The sequence below is a fragment of the Hemiscyllium ocellatum genome, chromosome 30, assembly GCF_020745735.1.
Source record: "Hemiscyllium ocellatum isolate sHemOce1 chromosome 30, sHemOce1.pat.X.cur, whole genome shotgun sequence".
Taxonomy (NCBI): Eukaryota; Metazoa; Chordata; class Chondrichthyes; order Orectolobiformes; family Hemiscylliidae; genus Hemiscyllium; species Hemiscyllium ocellatum.
In genome coordinates this window covers 29,817,531-29,842,376 of record NC_083430.1, presented here as the reverse complement: position 1 = coordinate 29,842,376, position 24,846 = coordinate 29,817,531, and the positions used below count along the sequence as shown (strand labels likewise).

The 24,846-nt window shown below is 37.8% G+C and overlaps 1 protein-coding gene across 5 annotated transcripts in view; it reads right to left on the bottom strand.

Annotated features, from left to right (window-relative positions):
* Positions 1-3,443: 3,443 nt before the first annotated feature.
* srrm1 (serine/arginine repetitive matrix 1) overlaps positions 3,444-24,846 on the bottom strand; it is a 59,874-nt gene continuing 38,471 nt past the window's right edge. For 3 of the 5 annotated variants that reach the window (XM_060847114.1, XM_060847117.1, XM_060847118.1), the window contains 8 exons: positions 22,969-23,055; positions 16,016-16,166; positions 14,579-14,620; positions 12,040-12,132; positions 9,621-10,007; positions 8,871-9,069; positions 7,362-7,559; positions 3,444-5,233 (listed from right to left, as the gene is read on the bottom strand). In XM_060847114.1, coding sequence (XP_060703097.1) covers positions 5,132-5,233; positions 7,362-7,559; positions 8,871-9,069; positions 9,621-10,007; positions 12,040-12,132; positions 14,579-14,620; positions 16,016-16,166; positions 22,969-23,055 — 1,259 coding nt within the window. In that variant the 3' untranslated portion in view covers positions 3,444-5,131. The remainder of the gene's footprint in view (positions 5,234-7,361; positions 7,560-8,870; positions 9,070-9,620; positions 10,008-12,039; positions 12,133-14,578; positions 14,621-16,015; positions 16,167-22,968; positions 23,056-24,846) is intronic. The other 2 variants (XM_060847115.1, XM_060847116.1) reach the window with 2 other exon arrangements.

The following is a 24,846-nucleotide window of genomic DNA, read 5'->3' as shown; positions in this document are numbered from 1 at the left end:
GACAATGAACAACAGTATGCTGCAATAGAGTAAAAAGGATTACACTGTAGTGCTGAATTTTCTAGTTGTGCTCCCCCATTGTTCCAGCAAATTTCTGGACCAGGTTCTCTCTGGTGCCAGCATTAGCTGAGGTCAGTGGCAAAGAAATCTTGTGATATCCAAAAATTTACAACATAAACCATCTCAATCTTTGAGAAAACAATTGAAGAGACCGTGCTGTTGGGAGCTTTGAGAATAATTTTAATTCTACTTGCCAGGTGAAAAATGTGGTAAACTTCACGAAATAATTGTAATAAAATTCACTCGCCCTTCCACCACCAGTTGTACTGACTGAAGGTTGAGAACACCAGGGTAATTCGCAATAAAAGGGGACGTAAATCATCCTAAAATTATACTGCAATGAGTGGAAGTGGAGTTTCAAACATAAGAACAAGAACACTTTCATGATCAACACATTTCCCGTCCAACAAGCAAGCAGCAATGGATCCACTACTTTCATACGACGCAGGTTTCAGTGAAGCACTTGGAGAATAATGATTACGTCATTTGGTTTTTAGTATAGAGAAGCTACTTAAATTCCAAAGATACTTAGCAGCAAGACTAACTTCTGCGGACTGGAATTGAACAACTGGCAGTGGAAAGCAAAAATTGAACAAATTCACTGAATGGGAAAACAAAGGTCAAAGCTGCATCTCCATGGGAGAGATTACAATAAAAGAGGAAGCCACCTTGCCCAACAGTGGAGAAAACAAGTTGTACATTAGTAGCTAGCAAAAAAACAAAGCTCTGGTCTCTTATAAACAAATAAATAACGCTAGAAAAAGTTAGACTAAACCCAGGTTGAATTCCAGCCTCGGGTGACCATCTGTGTGGAGTTTGTACATTCTCGCTGTGTCTGCGTGGGTTTCCTCCGGGTGCTCTGGTTCCCTCCCACAGTCCAAGGATGTGCAGGTTAGGTGAATTGGCCATGCTAAATTGCCCATAAAGTTAGGTGCATTAGTCAGGAGTAAACACAGGATTTGGGAATGGGTGGGTTACTCTTCGGAGGGTTGTTGTGGACTTGTTGGGCCAAAGGGTCTGTTTCCATACTGTAACGAATCTAATCGCAAAGTCATCCTCACAGAATCAGACAGAACACTGAAGTACTGTTCACCTGTCTTCAGGATGATTCCAATAGCACAGTACAAGGAGATGGTGGAGTGGATATCTCATGAAAGAGCGAATAGTCTTTAACAGGCAAGCAGCACCTAAAATATCAACAGACCAGAAGTGATGCTTACTGATTTAGTGGTAAGGTGGTGCAAAAATACATAACTTCTGGCCCCAATCTTCTAATCTTCACACAGGTGTCATAGGACCAGACACTGCATGTTAGCTGACTCAAAAAAGGCTTCAATAAGGCAAAGCAAGGAGAATATTATTGGGATGAGTGACAGATGATGTGACCACAGCAACATTCATCTGCATGGCCTTGCTCATGCTTTACTTATCCTAGACAAATCCAGTTTAGAACTTCCCAGGCCACTATGCACTCACACACCCAAACAACTGAGCAAGATAACTGGTGAAGAGGTGCAAGTAGTTACAGAAAAATAGCAGAGGGGGAGGGAAGCATTTAAAGGCCAGCAAGCAGACTCCCAGTTGTTTTACAGAAGGCAGATAGACCCAATGGGTATTATGATCCCACCAGCAGTGCATCAGTAGGGAATCCCAGCTCACACTACCATAATTTCAAGTTGTTCTGATGCAGCTGCTCTCCATAATCAACACGAGCGTAAGAGAAATTGGAGTGACAGATCAGTTTAACAACTCTAGATATTAAATGTACAGCTGGAAAAACTGTGAAATCTCTGATAGGTTTAAGGGACAGAAATGTATCTATGTTACGTTTTATGGGAACAGAGGTCACAATAGAAGTAGGATGCAGAATTAAAGCTCAAGTGATCAGAAACCCAGTCACACTGTGGATAAGTGGAAACAGTCTGCCAAATCTAAGAACTTCTTGTAATATAGCAGATGTATCTGAGAACTAGTATAATGCAAGCTTCAGAGTAATAAGCAAGTGGCTCTGAGATCCCATTGAATTCTAGAGAATTGGTCATCGTCCAAACCTTACAATGATTCTATGCACTCATACTGTGACAAGTTCACGGCAAGAAACTGAGCATGTTGTCCAAGTTGATGCTTCACTGCAGTACTGGAGGACAGCTTCATTATCAAATATGCTGCCTGATCACTATGTCAAACCAGCTAGTCCAGTCTGCCTGTTCAAAGCCTGAAAAGAGTAGCAGAGAATCTGTCAAATGTTTCTTCGTTAACAATGCTGAAGCAGGGTTACATGTAACTTACTTCACTGTCGCAAGTCTACAAATCAACTGCAAAACAATAAGACATCAAAATGTATCGAGTGCTGTGAAACACTGACATTCTGGACATTTGGAAAAATGCAATGTAGACAAGTTTTTGTTATCTAGAGACTTTTTATATGGCTAAAAGCAACTTGTAATTTTCATTAGACATTGTGAGATAGACTGAAGTTGACCAGCTAATCTTCAAGAGTCATAATCTATCTTGCACATTTTGGAATAAACAATGTATTGCAGGTTATGCAGTGGGGAGGGAAAAGAAAGAGCTTTGTGAATTAGCTAAGCAGGAGATTTGCGGGACAAACTGAAATCTGGCAGTTGCTCATCAGGCAGTATGGAAAAGGCTATAGAACTCAGACCAAACTGACACCAAGATTGCAAATAAGATTCAAAATGTGAAACTGATTTTTAAAAAAGGAACAAGGCTACCAAATAATTGAACATAAAGAACCACAAAATACTAATCATAGCAGATTTAAATATTTTCCTTCTGTGGAAGTGCTATTACTAACTAAAGAATAATCAACTGTAATTCAAGAACCAGTACTTGGAATGATCACACAATTACTGCAAAAATGAATTGCTGAAAGAACAAAGTTCCACAATATTCCCATGCTATATGCATGAGGAAAAATGGAGTGCAAGTGCAGACATTTGTTCAAATTGCTGGATTATCTATCCTACTTTAATACCTTATACTTTGCCCACAACGTGAAGTTATATAGTGCTTTTAATGTTATCAACAGCTCAAAAGGGCTTCTTCAGTTAGTTTAATCAGGCAAATAATATGAATTTTTAAAAAATACTTTGATGTGACCTCAACAAATCTTTGGCAACTTGAAACCATTCACCTTATTGGTCAGAAGAAACAGGAGCTCTGGGCTCTCAATTTAAAAAAGCTCTAGATCTATAAAACAAATTAATGTTCAATGGGAAACGTGGATTTAATCTAGCATTCCACACTTCCTACATTGATTATTCCTAAACAAACTTTCCAGTACCACAATAATGAATTATTTTAGAAATTTGCAAGAATCGTGTTAGGCACCTTAGACTTTTGAAAAATCAACCTGAATATAGAATGAGTATTTAAGTATTTTTATTTGTTTAGTATGACTATACACCTTGCTGTGGCAAATGCTACTGTTTCTGGTGCTCTGGTTTAACTTAGCTCTGTACTGCATCTAACATCTACATTCAACATCCTTTACTGCACATTTGTAGCAAAACAATGCCAGTGTTAGTACTACAGGTAATTGATTTTTAGCTACTTATCAAATGCATTTCAAATTTCTGTTCCATTCTGTTCTCAAGTTAGTCTGTACCTTTTTCAACTTATGTCCCAAGCCTCTATACAAAAATTTACACATTTGCATTTAAATAAAGGTCATAGCTTGTATTCTGTTCCCATTTTTTGCTGTAACCAATTTTGACCAAAACAATACAATCTATTAAAGATATAGTTGGATGCTATATTAATAAAAGCTGTGACTACTTCCTGTTCGGGAAAAAAAGCCCCAAGGGAAGAAAATTCAATTTAGAAATTTAATTTCCATTTATTACTTCAGCTTTTTACAGCTTTATAATTCAACGTTTATAAAAAAACCCTTTTAAGTCAAAAGATGACAAATTCAAAATATTCATTACAGATTTTGTTAAGCTCCCACAAAAGAACAGCATCTAAACAGGTTTGTTTTTTTTACTCCCAGAACAACCGTAACAGTAGAAGACATTAACAGTTTGGGTGAAGCCAGCCTGTTACACAAAGGAAAATACAATCCATAGCTACTGTCAACCAGGGAATCTTAAAATCCTTCAGATCCTGGTAGTACCATCCTCTTCCTATAACAATTTTCTTTTTTTTTAAAAAAGAGACTTCCAGTGTTCTAAATACAGCGCATTTTCACCTGAAGCTCTTTATAAAGAATGTCGTGGACAATCAAACGGCTCAAATAAAACTCAAACTCTGCAGAAACTACACTACAGATTGTATCGGTGGATTAAACACAAAGGATTTGTACAGTTACATAAAAGATGTCACATAATACCATTACTTAATGACAGCCAAGACAAAAACTGCAAACAAAGAAAATGGTTCCAATACATTAAATGTTTCATCACAAACAGCATAAACTCAATTGAGTGCAAATCCAGCATACCTTATGGCTGCATTTGAAAACTGGTTCAATCCAAAATCACAACTTATCCCATATAAATTTGATTTTATCAAAACCAGTTTCCCACAAAAGATTTCTCACTGTCAAACACACCATTCGAAAGGAGTTAGGAAATTCTGAGTTACAGACTTCCCTAAAACTTCCATCATTCTGTTCATGCATGTAAGTTGGTTGAGCTGATGGAGGAAATGAAAACAACTGTGGAACAGAGCTGTTTAAGGTCAGATAGGAAAGAATGAATCTCAGCCAGTCATGGTGGATGAGGATAAGCAAAGTACAGCTCCAGGATTAAAACCAACCATCAAACCATCAAGACCAATGGCTCTTCAAGTATTATTGCATTTAAAATGAGATGTTGTTGCAAAAATGAAAGCCATGTAGGAATTTTGTCTAAATTGGTAATAAAACATTTCAATTTGACTTTATGAAAAATTATTTCTGGTATAAGTAAGACGCAGTGTCAGTGTTCATGGGTGGCATGACAGCTATGTCATTATACTGGCATTCTTCTAGCAGTCAATTTTAAAATGTACAAAGCCCTTGTGCCTAATCCAGTCAGCTCAAGTTAAATATATTCTGTACTCTCCTTCATGATGGTGGTGAAGCTTGAGCCTTTCTCATTGATCGCAGAGCCTTCTCTCGGAGATGCTTTTCAAGGTCATCTAAGTTTTCCTCCTCACTTTCCGATTCCTGTAATAAATTGATCAGATGAAGCTCAGAGCTACGCTGAATAGCATTTTGAAAAGAAAACTTCAGTTATTGAGACTCAATGATTTAATTTTTCAAAAAGATGATTTAACACTTCCAACTTCTGGAATTGGAGAAGTGAAACCTGAGCAGCACTGCTGCCTCACAGCGCCTGGAGACCCGGGTTCAATTCCCGACTCAGGCGACTGACTGTGTGGAGTTTGCACGTTCTCCCCGTGTCTGCGTGGGTTTCCTCCGGGTGCTCCGGTTTCCTCCCACAGTCCAAAGATGTGCGGGTCAGGTGAATTGGCCATTCTAAATTGCCCATAGTGGTAAGGGATAATGTAGGGGTATGGGTGGGTTGCGCTTCGGCGGGTCGGTGTGGACTTGTTGGGCCGAAGGGCCTGTTTCCACACTGTAAGTAATCTAATCTAAATCTAGACTGCTGAGATTTATTTAACTGTTTTCCTTATCAAATTTGAAAAGTGTGTATTACAAACTCAATTCTGGTTTATAATTACAAAACAAAAATTTTAACACAAGTACTCACAACCAAAGGAATGATTTGCAATATACATTTGGCACAAATTATGTTTGAATTTCATAACAAAGCAATACGGGCAATGATTGAAAATGCACACACATGCAATGTACAATGCAGATCACACACAACTGCCCCCGCCCATCCCCCGTCTACAATTTCAAAAAGGCAAGCCAACACTACACTCAGCACCAACCTGTACTACAAAGACCTCAAATCATTGTTGCTACCTGACAAAAATGCATTGAGGATGAAAATTAACATATACTGCCCTCCTTAGTGCCATGACAGGAACATAACTAAAAGTAGGTCACTAACCACACCGCCCTGTGGCCCAATATTTCAACTCCCCCTCCCACTCTGCCGAGGAGATGGAGGTCCAGGGCCTCCGTCACCGCTGTTCCCTCACCAGACACCTGGAGGAAGAACGCCTCATCTTCCACCTCGGAATACTTCAACCCCAGCGCATCAATGTGGACTTCAACAGTTTCCTCATTTCCCCTTCCCCCACCGCACCCTAGTTCCAAACTTCCAGCTCAGCACTGTCCCCATGACTTGTCCTACCTGCCTACCTACCTTCTTTTCCACCTACCCACTCCACCCTCCCCCCGCCCCGATCTATCACCTTCATCCCCTCCCCCACTCACCTATTGTATTCTATGCTACTTTATCCCCACCCCAACCCTCCTCTAGCTTATCTCTCCATGCTTCTGGTTCTGCCTTTATTCCTGATGAAGGGATTTTGCCCGAAAGGTCGATTTTACTGCTCCTCGGATGCTGCCTGAACTGCTGTACTCTTCCAGCACCACTAATCCAGAATCCATTCAACTCCTTGAGCTTGTTCTACTGTTTGATACAATCATGGCTGATCTCACTTTCACATTCCTGCCCTGTCTCCATAACCCTTTAACCTGTTACTAACTGCATAACTATCTCCTCGATGATCAGCATCTACTACATGCTGAGGTATGGAATTCCAAAGACTCAACTCTTTGAAAGTAGTCATTTCTCCTCATCTCAGTTTTAAATTTGCTACTCCTAAACCTAAAGCCACAAACTATTTTTCTGGATTGCACTGTGAGGAAACATTCATTCTTCATCTACTTTGTCAATTGCTTTTGGCATCTTGCGTACCTCAATTAAATCTCCTCTCATTCTTCTAAACTTCAGAGAGCATGGGCCGAATCTGTTCAACCTCTCTACAGAAGAGACTCATTGCTGGACTCAAATCTGCTGGACCTCCTCTAAACAGCCTCCAACACAAGTAAGGGGACCAAAATAGTATGCAATATCCCAGTTACAAGAAGGCTTCCTACTTTTTACTCTATTTCTGTAGCAATAAATGCTAAAATTCCATTTGCTTTCCTTATTACCTGCACACTAGTTTGAATCATACACGAGCACATCCAATCCCTCTTCACCTGAAGCCTTCTATAGTTTCTCCATTTAGATCATAGTGCTCAGTTGTGCAATATAGCTGAAAATGAGCAACTCCTTACATTTCTAAAGTGCGTGCTCCAAACTTGTAAATTATACATGCCATGCTAACTACTGGAAATATTAACTTTATTCCAATCAATTTTAACTCACCTTTACAGGTTCTGAAACTTCTGGCTGGGGTGATTTCACTGGAGCTTCAACTGGCTCTACTGGCTGTTCCACCACTGCTGTTGCCACTGCAGCCTTTTCTTTCTTATGCTTCTTGTGTTTTTTGTGCTTTTTGTCCTTCTTGTGTTTCTTATCTTTCTTCTTTTTCTTCTTCTTTCCTCCTGTTTCCTGATCAGAGATCTTGAAAATACAAAGCAACATTACTTCAAAACATTCAATAGCAAGATTGCATTATAAAGTGGATTCACTGTACTTGCTAAATTTATTTTGGATAGATGGCAGCAGTTACAAAATGATGTACTTTATCATTAGCTCAGTATAAATACTCCAAGCAGTTTTTGAATGAGACATCATAGAGTACTAGCACTTTTGTTATCTTGATATTCTGTATGGAAGGAGAAAGGCAGGCACATAAAATCAAATATCAAGAATGTGCACAAAGTACTATAATGGACTGGTAAGATTAGGATTCATAATCACAATTCTTGATAAGTTGTTTCATCGATGCATGTGAGACTACAGAATGGCAAGGCAATTCAACGCGATGCCCCACAAAGAAAATACTGGTAAAATCCTGGCAGTTGATGCAACCACCACAGATAAAACTATCAAGAAAAAAATCTAGTAAAAGTAGCAATAAGGGAGGGATTATCATCTCCAGAGGGAAAAAAAAACAAGCAACAGTCACCATACTAAGTCATGCAGATCTCTGCTTAAAAATAAATTTAATTATTTCAATTCATAAATCACATGTTGTTTAATGCAATTTCCAAGTTTTGAAACTACAATCTCTGTGCAACTTATCCAAGTTACCCAAATTCATCAACCCAATTCTAATCAGTGTCGCAGACCTTCCACAACTCAGTTTTACAATACTAAAAACATTAGCTATGGAAATACCTCATCACTTAATATTAAAAAAGAAACAAAATTAACGAGAATCAGGTTTTCGCATTAATAGATCTCTGCACAATCACAGCTTACAACATGGACAGATTCTTTGTACATACCAGTCAGATATCCTAAATTAATCTCACACTGTTTGTCACCATTGGCCATATTTAAACTTTTCCTATTCACATATCTATCCTGTTGACTGTTAAATGCTGTAACTGTACCAGCCTCCAACACTTCCTTGGCAGCTCATTCCAAACATGCACTACTCACTGCGTGAAAAAGTTTCCCCTTAGGTCCCTTTTCAATCTTTCCACTTTCACGTTAAAACTTATGTCCTCTAGTTCCTGATTCCCCTACCATGAGGGAAATATCGTGGCTAATCACCCCACCTATGCCCTTTCTGACAGAAGTTATGCAAAAACAGAAGTACAGCAAGGGTTGCCATAAACAGCTACGAAGGGTCTCTTAAAATTGTGTAGAATCAATTTTATTGTGGGGGCTTATTCACTCTATTGATTCTTGGAGAATATATGAAGCTGAATTGGAAAACAATGCCAGATGGAGGAATATTAGCAGTACAGTATCATAAATTACCTTCACAGGAGATGGACTAATTGAAGCAGCCTTTGTCTTTTTGTTTTGTGGTGGTGGGGGGACAGGAGTCGGTGACCTGCTGACAGACTGTGACCTGGAGACTGACGCAACTGGCCTCTTCTTAGGAAGAGGTTCTGGTGATCTTGATATGGATCTGGATGAAGAAGCTCTTCTTACAGCTACTGGACTTGGTGAGATCCTTAGAAAAATTTACAAATTAGTGTATTGAAAATGAAAGATCCTCAGGAATTAATAAAATCTACAAAAGTAATTTTCTGCATCAATTAAATTGAAGTTGTCAAGTAGCTTAGAATGAGTTTACAGCTGAAATCCAAAGCATCATATGCTTGAAAAAAGCATTATAGTTGCAACAATTACTAATAGTAGATTAGACATAGAAATAAAATCAATTATACAAACAGTTTAAAGGAATTATCTATTGTAAGAGAAAATGTTGAAATTTTTACTAGGTAAATCTGAACACAAACATAATATGCAATTAACAAGTAAACTAACATTTTCTTTATTATTTTAGTTACAAGTTGATGAAAACCAAGATATAAAATGTTGCATGTGTGTTTGTCAACTCAATGAGCTTGCAAATCAATTAAGCAAACTCATGTAGTCTGAGGTAAGGCACTGGTTTTGAAACTTTTGTCAATAACCAGTAACAGGTAGGTAGCATAATGTGACTATATTTTCAAAGGGTAATCGGCAACTAAGCATTAACGTTTTATTTAGCAACCTTACTTTTTAGGTTTCTTAGGCTCCGGGGTCCGTGAAACTCGCCGAATTGGCCTATTACTAGGAGATGGCGACATATGACGACGTTGTGGTGGAGGCGGTGATACGGACACTCTACGTGCTGGTGGTGGACTAATAGATCCACGCATCACCCTTAATCGTGGAGATGGTGAATGGCGTTTGTGTGGTGGAGAGCGGACATCTCTGTTAGAACGACTCTGTGGTGATCCTCTCCTACGTCTGGAAGAAGGAGAAGGTGAACTACGACGTTTTGGAGCTGGTGATGGGGATCCCCTCCTTCTAGGTGGTGGTGATGGAGTATATCTCCTCTGAATTGGAGGTGAATAACGCCTAGGTGAGGCTGAGCGCCTACGTGGAGGAGGAGATGGAGATCTAAAAGACAAAGCAGTGACAAGACAAATTAGTAATTTTATGTATAATTATCCAAGTTATAACAAAACCAAAGTAATATTGCTCAAATTAATTTTCATTTTATTCAGATATACTCTTCCAGTTGTGTATAAACAATCATTAATTTTTGCTCTCGTCACTAAAACACAGAACAAGGCTCCAGTGACAAGAAAAATAACACATCAAGCTGGGCTATAAACAATACGTCAGTAATGACTGCACTGAAAACTTCAAGAGTCAGAACCATGCTGAAGGAAATAGAAACCTGCCAGTTTTGGTCTCTAGTCAGAAGAACCATAAGTGGTCTCAAATTATGTTAGACAAAGCAATAGAGGTTCTTTTGGATTAGAGATCTTCACACAAATAATTCATGTGTACATTAGTGGTGAATGGGCTGTTACTTAATTGTGATCTCTTCCAAAGCTAAAAAGGTGCTCAATATAATCAGAACACACACAAAGAATTATGACCTGCTCTAAGTAAGGGGGAGCTGCTGATGACTACATTTAACTGCCCTTGGAACAGGAAGAAAACTGTACATGAGGGGTGGAAGAGCTCCAGCTGGTATAAGGCATGAATAAAAAAATAGAATGCACATGCACCAAGGAACATTCACAACAATTTTCACCTGGAATCAAATTACAAATATTAAATTATCTATTACCTGACAACAACACATTCTAATGACAAACCATTTCAAGATAATTAAGCTTAACTTCATAGGTCTGTCAACATGCATCAGTAGCTAATGACAGTACATACACACATAGTAAATCCACTCCTGGATTGGAGAAGGTGAGAAGAAAATAAGCAAAACTGTGTCAGTTTCAGTTAACATAATGCAATAAAGCCTACTGTCACTATTCCACAGGCTTTGTGAATGCCAAGTTAAATGAGATATTAAATGAATATATATTCAATCTACAAACTGAAGCAACCAGCCCTTCATTGAATTTCCAATCAAAGCCAGAGTCTGAAATTTTTAACAGTAACTCCAGTAAAAAAAAACCTACTTATATAAGTTTTACAAACAAGACAGCTACATTCAAAATTCTATGCTGCAGCTGTAATGTTAATTAAGCTACAGTAGCAGAATGAGTGCAGTTCTCGTCATCATACTATAGGATGCGGTTACACGAGAGAAGGTGCAGAGGAGACTCAACAAGATGTTGTCTGATCTTGAAAAATTCAGCTAAGTGACTAGATAAAACGGAGTTGTTTTTCTTGGGGCAAAGAAGACTGAGGGGGGTGTGAAGTGTGCAAAGTTATATAGGTAGCGAGGGAGAAACTTTTCTTCTAGTACAGGGGTCAATTACCAATAGGTACAGTTTGAAAGGTAAGGAGCAGGAGGTTTTCAGGAAAATCTTTTTTGCCCATAGTGCGGTGAGTATCTAGAACTCTTAAAGGGTGAAAGAGACAGCAATCCTCAAGACACTTAAGTATTTAGATGAGCATTTAAATGCTATAGCATACAAGGGTACAGGGCATCTGCTGGCTAAAAGAATTAGAATAGATTAATGCTCAATGGTTGGAGACTCTACGATGGGCTGAAGGACCTATTTTAATGCTGTAAAACTCTATTCCAATAGGACTTTGATTTCTATTTTGCTGTAACAAACTACTGCAAACAGTTAATTTGAAGGGAAATGGAGTTGAAATTCTGAACAGAAGTTCATGCATCGAGTTAATATTTTGAGGGCATTAATGTTGAAATTTAGAAAATAACCATTTCAATTTCATGTTGCAATTTTGCCATATTATCCACCATACACACTTAAGTTACCCAAATCAAATTTCAAGTGACATGCTGAACTAATCAATTTATTTTGACACTGTAGTTAGAACGAAATCAGCTGTCCTGTGATTTTAAAGAACCCATCAACATGGAAGTTTAAAAAAAGCTATTTCCATCACAGACTTAAAATTCATCACTGCCATGCTAGAAATTACAATATTACTAATTTCCGTCTAATAGGAAATCACTTGACAACTGGAAGACAAAACATTTACTAACCTGCGCCTCAATGGAGATGGTGACCTGCGCCTTCGAGGAGGAGGAGATGGAGTTCGTCTGCGCCTGGGAGGTGGCGATGGGCTTCTCCTTCTCCTGTTTGCCATACATTAAGATGTCAACTTACATTCAAAGTGTCAGCACAAAATAAATATTTCACTGTAGATCACTCAGTGATCCCATTAATTCTCAGCCTCAAGTTAAAAGTGAATCTTAGCCAAAGTAAATAAGAATTGCACTGATATAAACTACTTTTGAAATACATTCTGGAATAGAATGTCTCTGACAATTTAAGGTTTCTGCTGCACATTATCCGAAAACTATTTTCTGTACAACCCCAGTTAGATTTCAGGACAAATGTTTGTAGCTTTTTTGAAATATAGGTATAATTAAAAAACATTTAACATGAGCAACAGAAACTGAAAAGACATTCCTTAAGCACAATCTTCAGAATTAGACGCATCCATAGCCCCCTTTGGTGAAATGTACTGCATTGAAACAGGCTATTCAGATGAATTGGGCAATGCTAGAATTTATGCATCTTCGAAACATTCTCCCACCCAACTTCTTTAAACACAACCCTTACCAATGCCTCTCTAAATACAATAAAAACAAATTAACAATCACACACTATACTAACTGTAATCCCAGTCTGATCTGAAATTACTGATTTCAACCAGTTTGGCAGATGAGTGATTTTAAAATCAGCTGTTTACTGATAATTGCCACTTAGCCACTTTTGAACTCAGATAAGACGTAGGCCACCTAGCACATTGAGCCTGCTCTGCTATTCATTTACATCACAGCTGATCCATCCGTTACAAATTCCGAGTTCCCATTTATTTCAGCACAATTTTAAAGTATAACAGTGTTTCAATATTTGAATGTGTTACAGATTTCAGACATCTCAGAAATATCCTTTAAGTGAACTTTAATTTTAAAGCAACTAATTAAAATGTAATTTTTCAGCCAGCTATTAAACCTAAGTGTTCCATCCCAGATAACCTTTGATTCTCTTAAGAATCTCTCAGTCTTTAACATATTCAATGAATACGGCATCTAATTTGTGAATCAGGCAAAGACTATCTGGAGACCGATAGTCTAAAAGGTAGTGTGCCTATTTGGACAAGAGTCATGCACTAGAGAAAGTTGACAGATCGCTACCACCATACAAACTAAACCCCAAAATATCAAAGTCTTCAAGAATAGAGAAATATTGGAGAGAACATGTTCTTTCAGACATTAAAAGCAATGAATAGAAGTGTAAACCCCTTGGAATGCACTTGTTAAAAAACAAAACAATTAGAAATTCTATGGTTTAGAGAAAGTTAATAATTAATCACTTTCTCTAAACAAACAAAGATTCAGGTTATTTCAGTGCAATTTTAAAATATATTAGGGTTTCAATATTCAAAACAGTGAACAGATTACAAATTTTAGGCATCTCAAAAACAGTTTTAAAGATACCAATTAAAATGTAATTTTTCAGCCAGCCATTAAATTTAAGTGCTCGTAGGTTTTTAAAATTTACAATAAAATTCAGAAATAATCACAAAATGTCACTGGTGACACTGCTACTTTACCCATTCGATTGAGGGTCTTTCACACCAGATAAAATTGGCTGTTGCCATGATCCAACATACAATGAAAACCACTTATGCTTTTTGTATCCAATTCAAAGACCAAACCACATTTCTGCAAAATACCTTTCATTTTGTCGGAAACAATTTCACATTCAAAATGAAAGCACTCTGGTTGCATTTATTCTATGTACAGTAACCTTACATTATCCCAGAAATATATACTGTCATATAATTTTTTTAAAAAAAATCAGGAATTCCAGTGGTTAAATATACACTTCAGTCCAGTTTACAGGAACCAATTGCTTCCTTGGAGTACTAAAGGTTACTGAAAACTGACTATTTTAGGTAGACAAGGGCTGATATCTACTTATAAAGACTGAAAAACTGGAACCAGGAATGTGTGTTGAGGTCCTGGACCAGTAAGTTAGAAAACTTTGATTCAAAGATTGGCTCTATAATACAACTGCATGAAAGTAATTCTGATTTCCAAATTCTTTCATTTTTACTCTTAAGCATATTTCTAGAATAATTTATTTTATGCTTAGATTTTATTTTGGTTTTGGATTACTTTTGTAATCCTCAATATTAATCTTAGCAAATTTGGTATCAGTGGGTTCCACTGTAGTTGTATTCCCCCAAGTATTTGCAAGTTTAATTCATCAAAAGCAGATAATCCACATTGAATTAGTTCTTTGCAGTTCAGTTTAAAGTTCCCATTTGCAAAACATCAAAAATCAATTTCAAGCATACAACACAAGAATTGAGTGCTATAAATTTCCTGTTCAATTGAAAATTTGATGCATAATTATTGTAGCATTCCAGTGAAGCTGGACTGCATTGCCCGATATGCAGTGCAATAATTCAACTAATTAGTAGTTGGGCTGGGGTTGCTAAATTAAAGGAACCTTAAACAGGCTAATGTTTTCAGTGATCAGACAGCAACTCATTTTCAAACCAACCTTTTCGCCACTGGGAAGTGCCACCTCTTTCCAAGCGGCATCCTGATAGCAAGAGAAAACAAAACCAAGCTGTGTTTTTTTCACAGATCAACCTCTAACCGAAGTATCTTAAACCAAAAATTCATACACAGTACCTCTGATTAACTTAGTTCATTAATAACTATACATTTAATTTTTTAAAAATAACTTTCCACAATTCAACATCTCGCACTGAAAACTGGCCAGGAAGATCAGTTGACAACAGTCTTCAATGCCCAATCTGCAAGAAATGATAAGTGTTGTCTGATGTGGAGCAAGGGTGGCTCAACTTCCCCGCAGGCCAGACACTTAGCTTCTGCTTGGTGCTGCATCTAGCGGTCAGCTAAAAGTAGTAACGCCCAATCCACCTTACAACACACTAGTGTTACACTGTCAATTTAAAAATATTGTTCTTATTTACTGTGCACTCCTGATTTTACACAAGTACTACAATCCTCTGAAAGGATAAATTAAGAGAAACTGGGTAAGAATAGGATCTAAGTTTTTTTTATTACCACTTTTGAATTTTAATACTTTCAAAAGCTTTTAACTTCTCAGCCACCCTAATGTAGAAAGGTCAACATTTCATTTAAACTTGATAAAGAGAAGTGCAAATTCTAAACTACTCAATGAGGCACCAGATGGATCAAGTTCTTTCTTAAAAAAAAAACAAATGAGCTCTTGAAATGAAGTGCTTTGTGCACCTCCAGCAAGGTAACTTGAAACAGTTCAAATCTGCAATCTTGCCTGACAAGTAGGAAGGAATTTTAAAAATGGGTTTGGAAACACTTTATTCAGTGGTACTGATTCCTTAGTGTGACCAGGCTTTGAATATATTCTCATAATGTGATAAGAAAATCAACAGTGAAACAAGTGAAATATCTACAATATTGGAAGAAAATTAAAGCTCAGAATTGTTCAGCTCATTTTAACGTGATTTTAAACATTTACTAATATGGTCCTTGTTTGCATTCAACACAAATGTCAAAACAAATTTCACAATTTACAGTAGTAGTTCAGGCATATCTAGAACCAAACATGAGCAGGTTCATGGAATTATTCTTCACCCTGCTTTGCATGAAAAGTCTTACCACAAGCCCAACAGTGGGTTTTTACTCCAAAATAAAATGCAGGTGCACAGCAATAAGAGGAAGCACTTTCAAGTCACATTCAAAATTCATAAATTAGACTGCAGTAATAGGAATATATTGAAGTAATTGGAAGGCAGACACAGCTAAATTTAATCAAGTGATTACGCCAAACCAACTTTTAAGAACGTGTTAGTCCAAAAAATGCATGATGATACAGGACATTTCAAAACACAAATTCTAAAACAGAGCTACAGGGCTTCCATACTGCTGAACTCCAGGTAATACAACAAAAAAAAACATCTGTACAACAGAACTGCTTGCATTTTACCTGGGTGAAAAGTCCTTGTGCCTTTTTCGCATTGCAGGTGGTGGGGATAGACTCCGTGACAATGAACGCTGGCGCCTTCTTCGAACTTCACCATTCTTTGCACTTGACCGTTTTGGTGCTTCATCTTCAGATGAAGAAGATGATCCAGACTCTACGCAAGAGATATTTCATTAGATGACAAAATTAATTCTCAAAAATGCATGTATCATTCCTAACAGGTTAAAACAAAACTGCAGAGTAAATAGAAATCACACTGGTATTTTAGTAAATGGAAGAAAAAGTGGAGCAGTTGTTATGATCCCAATTGATGATAATACCAGAGAAGTCAGGTTCCAAAATTAAACTTGTTTTGTTAGACATTATATTTTAGTGTAAGTTAGTTATTGTGGTCACTGAAAATATTCACAAAAGGCTGCAATATACTTTTTAACAAAAGAACAAAATGAAATACTTTCTGTACAATACCTGAAATCATAATTACAAGTACCAAAAATATTCAACACTTTTGCCCTTAACAGCAACCTTACAGATGTGCAGACCTCAATGAAAGGTTGCCCTGTTTCTATTTTTCAGCTGGCACAGCTGTAATTGGTTTCTTTCCAGTAAATTGCTGTATTAACTAAAGAAATAGCATTCAGCGAATGTCTCTTCTTGCAAACCTTTAAACAAAGCTCCAATCCAGCTCATTAATTTATTAGTATGGCTTTTTTTATAGCATCTCTTTCTGCAGATTCTCTTATTAAAATGAAACTACTTCTCTCCTGTTTTAGAGACTGCCAAACTGCACTACTGAAAACAGAGACCTTTTCCTTGGTAAAAACGCTGCAAATTCTGGAAGAAAAAACCTTTGAGCTTTTCTTTAAAGAGAAACCTGTTGCTGTTTCTTTCTCTATGTCAAATCGTGTTGATTTTTTATTGTAGACAAGGCACTGATCTGAAAACCAAGAATTTTTAGCTTCATTTAGATTCATGTAAAAAATCTTTAGACACTGTCACCATCTACAGAACTCAAAAATAAAACTAAATATCCCTAACTAACAACACAGAAATACAAATCAAACTCAATGCTAGATATGGCTTTATCCACTTCAAAACCCAAGTATCCAAACAAGAATGCATTGCTAGTCTTCATCATACAATAGTCCAAACAGTAGATTTGTAGTATGGAATTAGAAAATATGGTTCCAACTCATTTGCATGACAACCAGATGTCCTAAATTAACCTAGCCCCATTTGCCAGCATTTGGCCCATTTCCCTCCAAACCCTTCCTATTCATATACCCACAGATGCCTTTTTAATATTGTAATTGTGACAGTCTCCAACACTTCCTTTGACAGCTCATTCCATACACACACCACCCCGCATGAAAATGTTGCACTTTAGATCCCTTTGAAATCCTTCTCCTCTAACCTTAAACTTATGCCCTCTCATTTTGTACCCCCTACAAAGGGTGTAAAGGCATTGACAATTCAGCCTATCCACGATCCTCACAATTTTATAAACCTTTATAAGGTCACCCCTCAGTTTCCGACACTCCAGGGATAATAGCCCAACCTATTCAGCCCCTCCAAAGAGTTCAAACCCTCCAGACCCGGCAACACCCTTGTAAATCTTTTCCGAACTCTTTCAAGTTTCACAACATCTTTCCTATAGAGTTTGAACACATCAAATTATTTCTTAGTCTGACAGATCCATAAGTAGCTGCAATACTCTAAGGAAATTTTTGGCTATACCTTTCAGTGAGGCAATGGCAAACACTCCAAACATAATTGATGCCATGTATCAGCAAATTCATATACTTGCACAAGTCTAAAAATTCAAACTGCTTTCACAAGTAAGAATTTATGTATTTCTGCATCCTCCAAAGCTACCTTTTTAAATAAATAGCTTTCACCAGAAGGAGGTTCAATCTGATGCTCATATGCAGAAAATGATTTCAGCACATCCTTAAAACACTTAGAAATACATAGGAAATGGCACATAGGAACAGAAGGTTAATCAGCCCTTTATGAATACTCAATGACGGGAGGGCAAGGGTGATGAGGACGAGGAGTTCCAAGATTTACCAACCTGAGCAAAGAATTTCCTCTTCATCTCTGATTTAAATGGTCTACCCTTATTCTCAGACTGTGTCCCTTGGTTCTACACCCATCTGGGGGAGATAACCTTTCTGCATTTATCCTGTCCTTCAAGAATTTTGTATGCTTGGAAAATCATTTCTCATTCTTCTAAACTGGGCAGAATATAGGCCTAGTCTCCTAAACAATCTTACAACAGCTCATCCTCAGATTTGGTCTGGTGAACGATTGTAGTAATGTCATGGAAAATATTATTCCTTCAGCAAGGGTTCAAAACTACATATAAAGCTTCAGGTGCTGTCTCACGAGGATTCTATACAATTAAAACAAAACATCTTTGCTTCAGTTCTCAAAATGCTTTTGCGATTAAAGCCAACATACTTTGTCACTTCCTAATGCATCTGCATGCTAGCTTTTAATGACTTATGTACAAGAACATCTGGACCCATTTGGGCATCACATTTCCCAACTTTGCACCTCCATTCTGCCTACTAAAGTGGATAATTTTTCACTTATCCCTATTGTATTCTATCCACTGCATTCCTGCCTATTTAAATTTGCTTATCTAATCTCCATGAAGCCTCTTCGCATTATCCTCCTAATGCAAGTTTCCATCTAATTTGATGTCATACAAACGTGGAAATATTACAGCTGGTCTCCACATGAATACCACTGATAGAATGAACAGCTGGGGCCCAAATACTGATAGTCATGGTACCATGCCAGTCACAGAAAGCATGAATAAATATATCGCAGTTTGGCATGCTATTTTATTTCCATTAATCAATCACCTTGTCAATCTTGTCAGTATATTGTGCCACTTGAATCAAGTTTGTTTGAAATTTGAGGGATTTAATCAAAAGCCTTCTAAAAATCCAAATACAACACATCAACTGGTTCACTTTTGCCATTTTGCTGGTAACAGTTAAAAAAACTCAACAGGTATGTCAAACATGATTCCATGTTACTTAAAAAGTCTAGTTATCAGATACTTTATAATATTTAAATTATCAAATAATTAACAGTTATCCTATGTTCTGGGAATTACCTTCATAAGGTCTATTTTCTTATTTAAAATATTTGTTTGACAAAAACCAGCATCTGAACATAACATGTCAGAAGATTATTGGCTCAAGCTCTGGATCAGGAATTAAATACAAAAATCAAAAACTGACATTCCAGTGCAGTACTGAAAGAATGTTGCACTCTTGGACTTGCTACTTTTCAGATGAATGTTAAACTGAAGGAACAACCATCTGGCGAATGTAAAAGATGCAATTGCACCACTTCAATGGTTAGGGAGTTATTCCTGGTGTTCTGGATAGTACTTAGCCCTCAAATTAACATTTCAAAAAGACAAATTATGTGGTCATTATTACACCCGAGCTTGCTGTATGAAAACTGGCCTCCTCAAAGTCTAGAGCATCACAGTTGCCAGTTATCCACCAATTCGATTCACTCCACATATAATCAAGAAACTGAAGAAAGTGGATACCCAAAAACCTTGGGCCCTGACAATATTCTGGCAAAAATATTCAAGACCTATCCTCTAGGGCTACTCATACCTTGAACGCAGTTACTTCAAAGGCCATTATCCAACGTGGAAAACTACTCAGGTGTCTCCTGTCCATGGAAAAACCCAACCTGGCGAATTACCGCCCAATATATTCCATCATCAAAATGACGGCAAGAATCATTAGTAGTGCAATCGAGGGGCACCTACCCAGAAATAACTGGTTCACCGTTTGCTTTTGACCAGAAACACTTGGTTCCTACCTCATTACAGCCTTAGTCCAAATATGGACAAAAGAATGAAATTCAAGATGAAGCAAAAAAATGACTGCCATTGACATCAGTGCAACATTACATAGAGTGTGACATTAAGGAGCACGAACAAAACTACAGCCAATGGAAATCAGGTTGAACTTCTCCACTGTCAAGAGCGCAATGGAAAATGGTCTGGTTGCTGCAGGTCAATCATTTTAACTTCATGATATCACTGCAGGAATTCCTTTGGGTCCCATTCTATGCTCAAACACCATCAGCAGCTTCAATTACCTTATTTCCAACAAATGGTTAGAAGCAGGGATACTCACTGACAATTGCCCAACATTCAGCACTACTTGCAATTCTTCAGATACTGAAGCAGGCCATGTCCATATGTTGCAAGACCAGGACAACATCCACTCTGGGAAGACAAGTGGCAAGTAGCACTTTCAACAGGCAATGGCCATCTCCAATGAGAGAATCTAATTGGGTGCTCTGATAACCTCCACATCTTTGGATGGTGAGGGGAAAAGTATATTAGTCAGGGGGAAAATGCAGTGAAATGGGTCTAGCTGGGTTACTCTTCGGAGGGTCAGTGTGGACTTGCTGAGCTGAAGGGTTTGTTTCCACACTGTAGGATTTCTAATGAGGCGGCACAGTGGCCCAGTACCAGCTGCCTCAGCACCAGGGATCTGGGTTAGATCCCAGCCTCGAGCGATTGTATGTGTTGGAGTTTGCACATTTTCCCAGTGTCTGCCTGGGTGTCCTCCAGTTTCCTACCACAGTCCAAAGACGTGCAGGTCAGGTGAATTGGCCATGCTAAATTGCCCATAGTATTCAGGGATATTTAGGTTAGGTGCGTTTGTCAAGGGTAAAATGTAGAGTAACTGGGACTGTCTTTGGGTGGGATACTCTGAGGGTCGGATACTCTGAGGATCGGTGTAGACTTGTTGGGCCAAAGGGCCTGTTTGCACGCTGTAGGGATTCTATTCTATTCAAACTACTGCCCCTTGACATTCAATGATATCATTGCTGAATAACTTCCTTTCAACATCCTGGGGTTTACAATTGACCGGAAATAAAAGAGGATAACCCTTATACATACTGTGACTAAAAGAGAATTAAAGAATTATGCAGTAACTAACCATTGCCCCAATACCTAGCCACAAACTAGAAGGCAAAGTCAGGAGTATGACCAAATACATTCCACTTGCCTGGATGGGTGCAGCTGCATCAACACAAGATGCATGTCTGCAGCCAGGACAAAGTCATTTGATTAACACCACATCCACCATTTTCAATATTCACCAGTGATACAATTTCAGTAAAGGGTTCCATCAACAAATTGCAATGTAACAACTCAAGAAAGGCACCTTTGACATCACCTTTCATGACCATCAAAAAAAAAGGACAAGAGCTCAGATGAATGGAAACATCATCATCTCCAAGTTCCCCTCCAATTCATGGTGTCACCATCCTCATTTGGAACTAAAATCACCATTCCTTCCCTGTCACTGGATCAAAATTCTGGAACTCCCTACTTAACAGCACTGGAGGTGTTCCTAAACTGCAGACTTGCAGCTGTTCAAGGCGGCAGCTCACCAACACTACCACCTTCTCCAGGTCAATGTGAATAGTCAATCAGTCAACAATAGTCCAGCCAGTGAAGCCCACACCCCTTGAATGAATAGAAAAATAACATCTTCCTTGGTTTAAGTTGCTCCATTTGCTGTTTATAAGCATTAATGTCTACTCTGACCATTTAAGTCAACAGTCTAGCCTTTGGATAATCATGCCCCAGTCACTGAATGTAATTAACTCAGGCTTGTTTGAATTGTTAGTCATATCAGACTTTTACCAGTTTAAAAAAAATTCCCCAGTTCTCTATAGATATAACTAATTCTCAGCACCACTAATTAGATTCTGAAACATATTAATAATAAATCAATTAGTCTTGATAATTTAAATACATCATACTGTAAGTAGTTTTAGTTCCATACCTAAACCTCTGGTATGTCTGTCTCAACTTGCCAATAATGAAAAATCGACATTTGTAAATGGTTTCTGGCAGTCACAATTTAGTGTACAGATTGAATACTGCCAAATTTCCTTGGGAAATATTGATACCACCTTACCTTCCCCCAGTTCCTTTTCCACTGTCACAGATTAGGGATTAAAAACTGTAACAAGCAACATAACAAACATAAGAGCTACAAGAAAGCCAATTACATTGCCAACTAACTTAAAAACTGTTGCTCTGTACAGTTTTTGTTGAAATTACCAAGAATTTGATCCAGTTCTATGACTGGCTTTAATATCCAAATAAGAGCTCAGTTTCTCTTTTTTTTAAAAAAAAAGCAGTATTTGGCAGGGGAAAGCATCTGAGCTGGCAGTACTGGATGCACCGAAAATATCCTAGCAGCTACTTCAAACAGTCTACCGAAAATAAAAACTTGCAGGATCACAAATTAAGATTGTGCTGAAACTATAAAAACGTAACAATTATAGAAGCAGAGAGAAGAATTCGAAATTATCTTCTATTCACAGTCCTTTCCGGTAGCTAAAACACCGGTCCCAAATATAATAATTTGCCTCAATTCTTTAATTTATTTACTCCTATTCAAGGTTAGTTTAAACTTCTGATGACAAATCAAAACTTGAGCAAAGTTAAATATTCTAGTTATCACTGTTCCGGTTTTCTATGATGACAGCAAGTTAACTCTGGCTAATAATTTAAAATACCGATGTACAAATTATTCAAGAACAAGGTTTGCAGTGAAAATTCAGTTATTGCCTGTAACGAAGGGAACCATGAGTGGGCAATGGAAGTCAGCAGCAGGCAGTCTTTAAATTTCTATTCAGTCGGAATTTTACATACATCAGCAAATATTCCTGTGGACTAATTCCACAATAATTCTGCATAATGACTGAAAAATGTTGACAGCAAGTGCAAATACTAAATCTTCACTACTGCCTTTCCAGTACCAAGTTATATTTTTAACCACATAAATTCAGTTGAATCTTCAAACATTTCATGCCGGCACGTCAGGAGTAATTAAAAAAAAAACAAATGCAACATTATATTTAACAGCTGTCAAAAGTTTCACCTGAAGAGGTCTGTTGGTTCTGTTTGCGGTACTGGCGTCTCTGCTGTACTGATTCCACTCCTGTAGTTTTACCTCCTTTATCATCTTCTGCAACAATAAAAAAAATCTAATAACTGTTTTATAACCTGAATCCTTATGACTTTAATCCATCAAACATGCTTTCAATTTTGCAGTATATGCTGCGAGAACAGTATGAAATATGAGAAAAAAACTGGATGATCTTCAGTCCAAAAGACATTGTATTTTAATAACAAAACAAACCTAGAATTAGGGAGCTAGTACTGGTGGAAATGATCAGGATGCCGTATACTCCAGAACTAGATGCATGCTTAACCAAGACATTCTGATACAGCTACTGGCATCTTCCCAAAAATGATCTGCTTATGTTCTAGTGACAAAAATCAGGACAATTCACAATGGTCAATTACTACTTCATCAGCCTACTCCTAATCATCATTTTGGTGGAAAGAGTCAGTACCGTCAAGTTACATCTTCTCAGTACTTGCTCTCACGAGCTTTAGGTTCTGCCAAAACCAGTGTCAGATATCATTACAGTCTTTGTCCAAACATGAAGGAGTCAGTAACTGACTTTGACATCAGTGGCAACATTTGCCAAAATGTAGCCCCAGGAGTTCCAGTGAAGTGGTAGTCAAGGGGCTTCATGGGCTAAAGACTCTAAAGCATGGAATCATATCGGACACAAAAGATGATGGTGGCAGACAGCGAAAGCTTTGGCATTAGTGTAGTTGTTCCACTAGGCATCATTCTAGGTTAAAACATTAACTGCTCCTTCAATTACCCTGTCTTTTATAAAAGGTTCTTCATTAGTAATTGCTATGTGAGTCCAGTTGCAGCAATTCAGATATGGAAATAGCCCATCCATATATGCAGGATATTTTGCTGGTAAATAACAATAACATCACTCAAGTGTTAGGCAAGGACAATCTACAACAGTCTAAAGTCCATCCCATGGCATCTAAGGACATTACAATGACCAACATACCAATCTATCCTGTGAATGAAAAAAATTAATTTTTTCAGATCATCAATGAACAAAAATCAACACTGACTGGCCATATAAGTGCCCTGGTTACAAAAACATGACAGTGGTTGGAAATTCAATGTTGCTTTGTTCACCTCCTAAATCCCCAAGGATGTACACCTCCTATAAGGCAGGTAAGGATGTTGATTGAACACTAACTTGCCTGGACCAGTGCCGCTCTTATAGTGCTAAAGGAGATTAATACTATCCAAGGCCAAACAGTCTATGGAATCGATCTCTTTTACTGTTGATACTCTGCAAAATGATCATTCTCTGCTTACAGTGCACTTGAGCAAAATCACTGTGCTTTCACTATCGCATGGTTAGAGTCTTAGAACACTTCTCCCAACAGCATTGTGATAGCAACTTAATCAAATGGCCAGTAACAGGTCAATGTAGCCCAGCAAAATGTTTGCAAAGGACAATCAATGCAATTTTGCTGGCACCACTACATCAAAATGAATTTTTAATCAAACATTTCAGCATAGAGATAAACCATAAGATTTTTAAAGCCTTCCAAGCCAAAGAAAGAGATACTTGCAAGTGTTACCAACAGCTTGACCAAAGTAGTTTTAATGAGTACCTTAAAAGGAAGGAAATGGAGGATTTAGGAGGGAAATTCCACAATACAAGGCTTAAACAGCTGAAGGTATGGTTATCATTGGTGGGCAAGTCAGATGTTGGGGCTCAAGTATAGAGGAGGGTTCAGAGTCAGATGTACATCATGGAAACTGACCCTTCGGTCCAACTAGTCCATGCCGACCAGATATCCCAACCCAATCTAGTCCCACCTGCCAGCGCCCACCCATATCGCTCCAAAACCTTCCTATTCACAT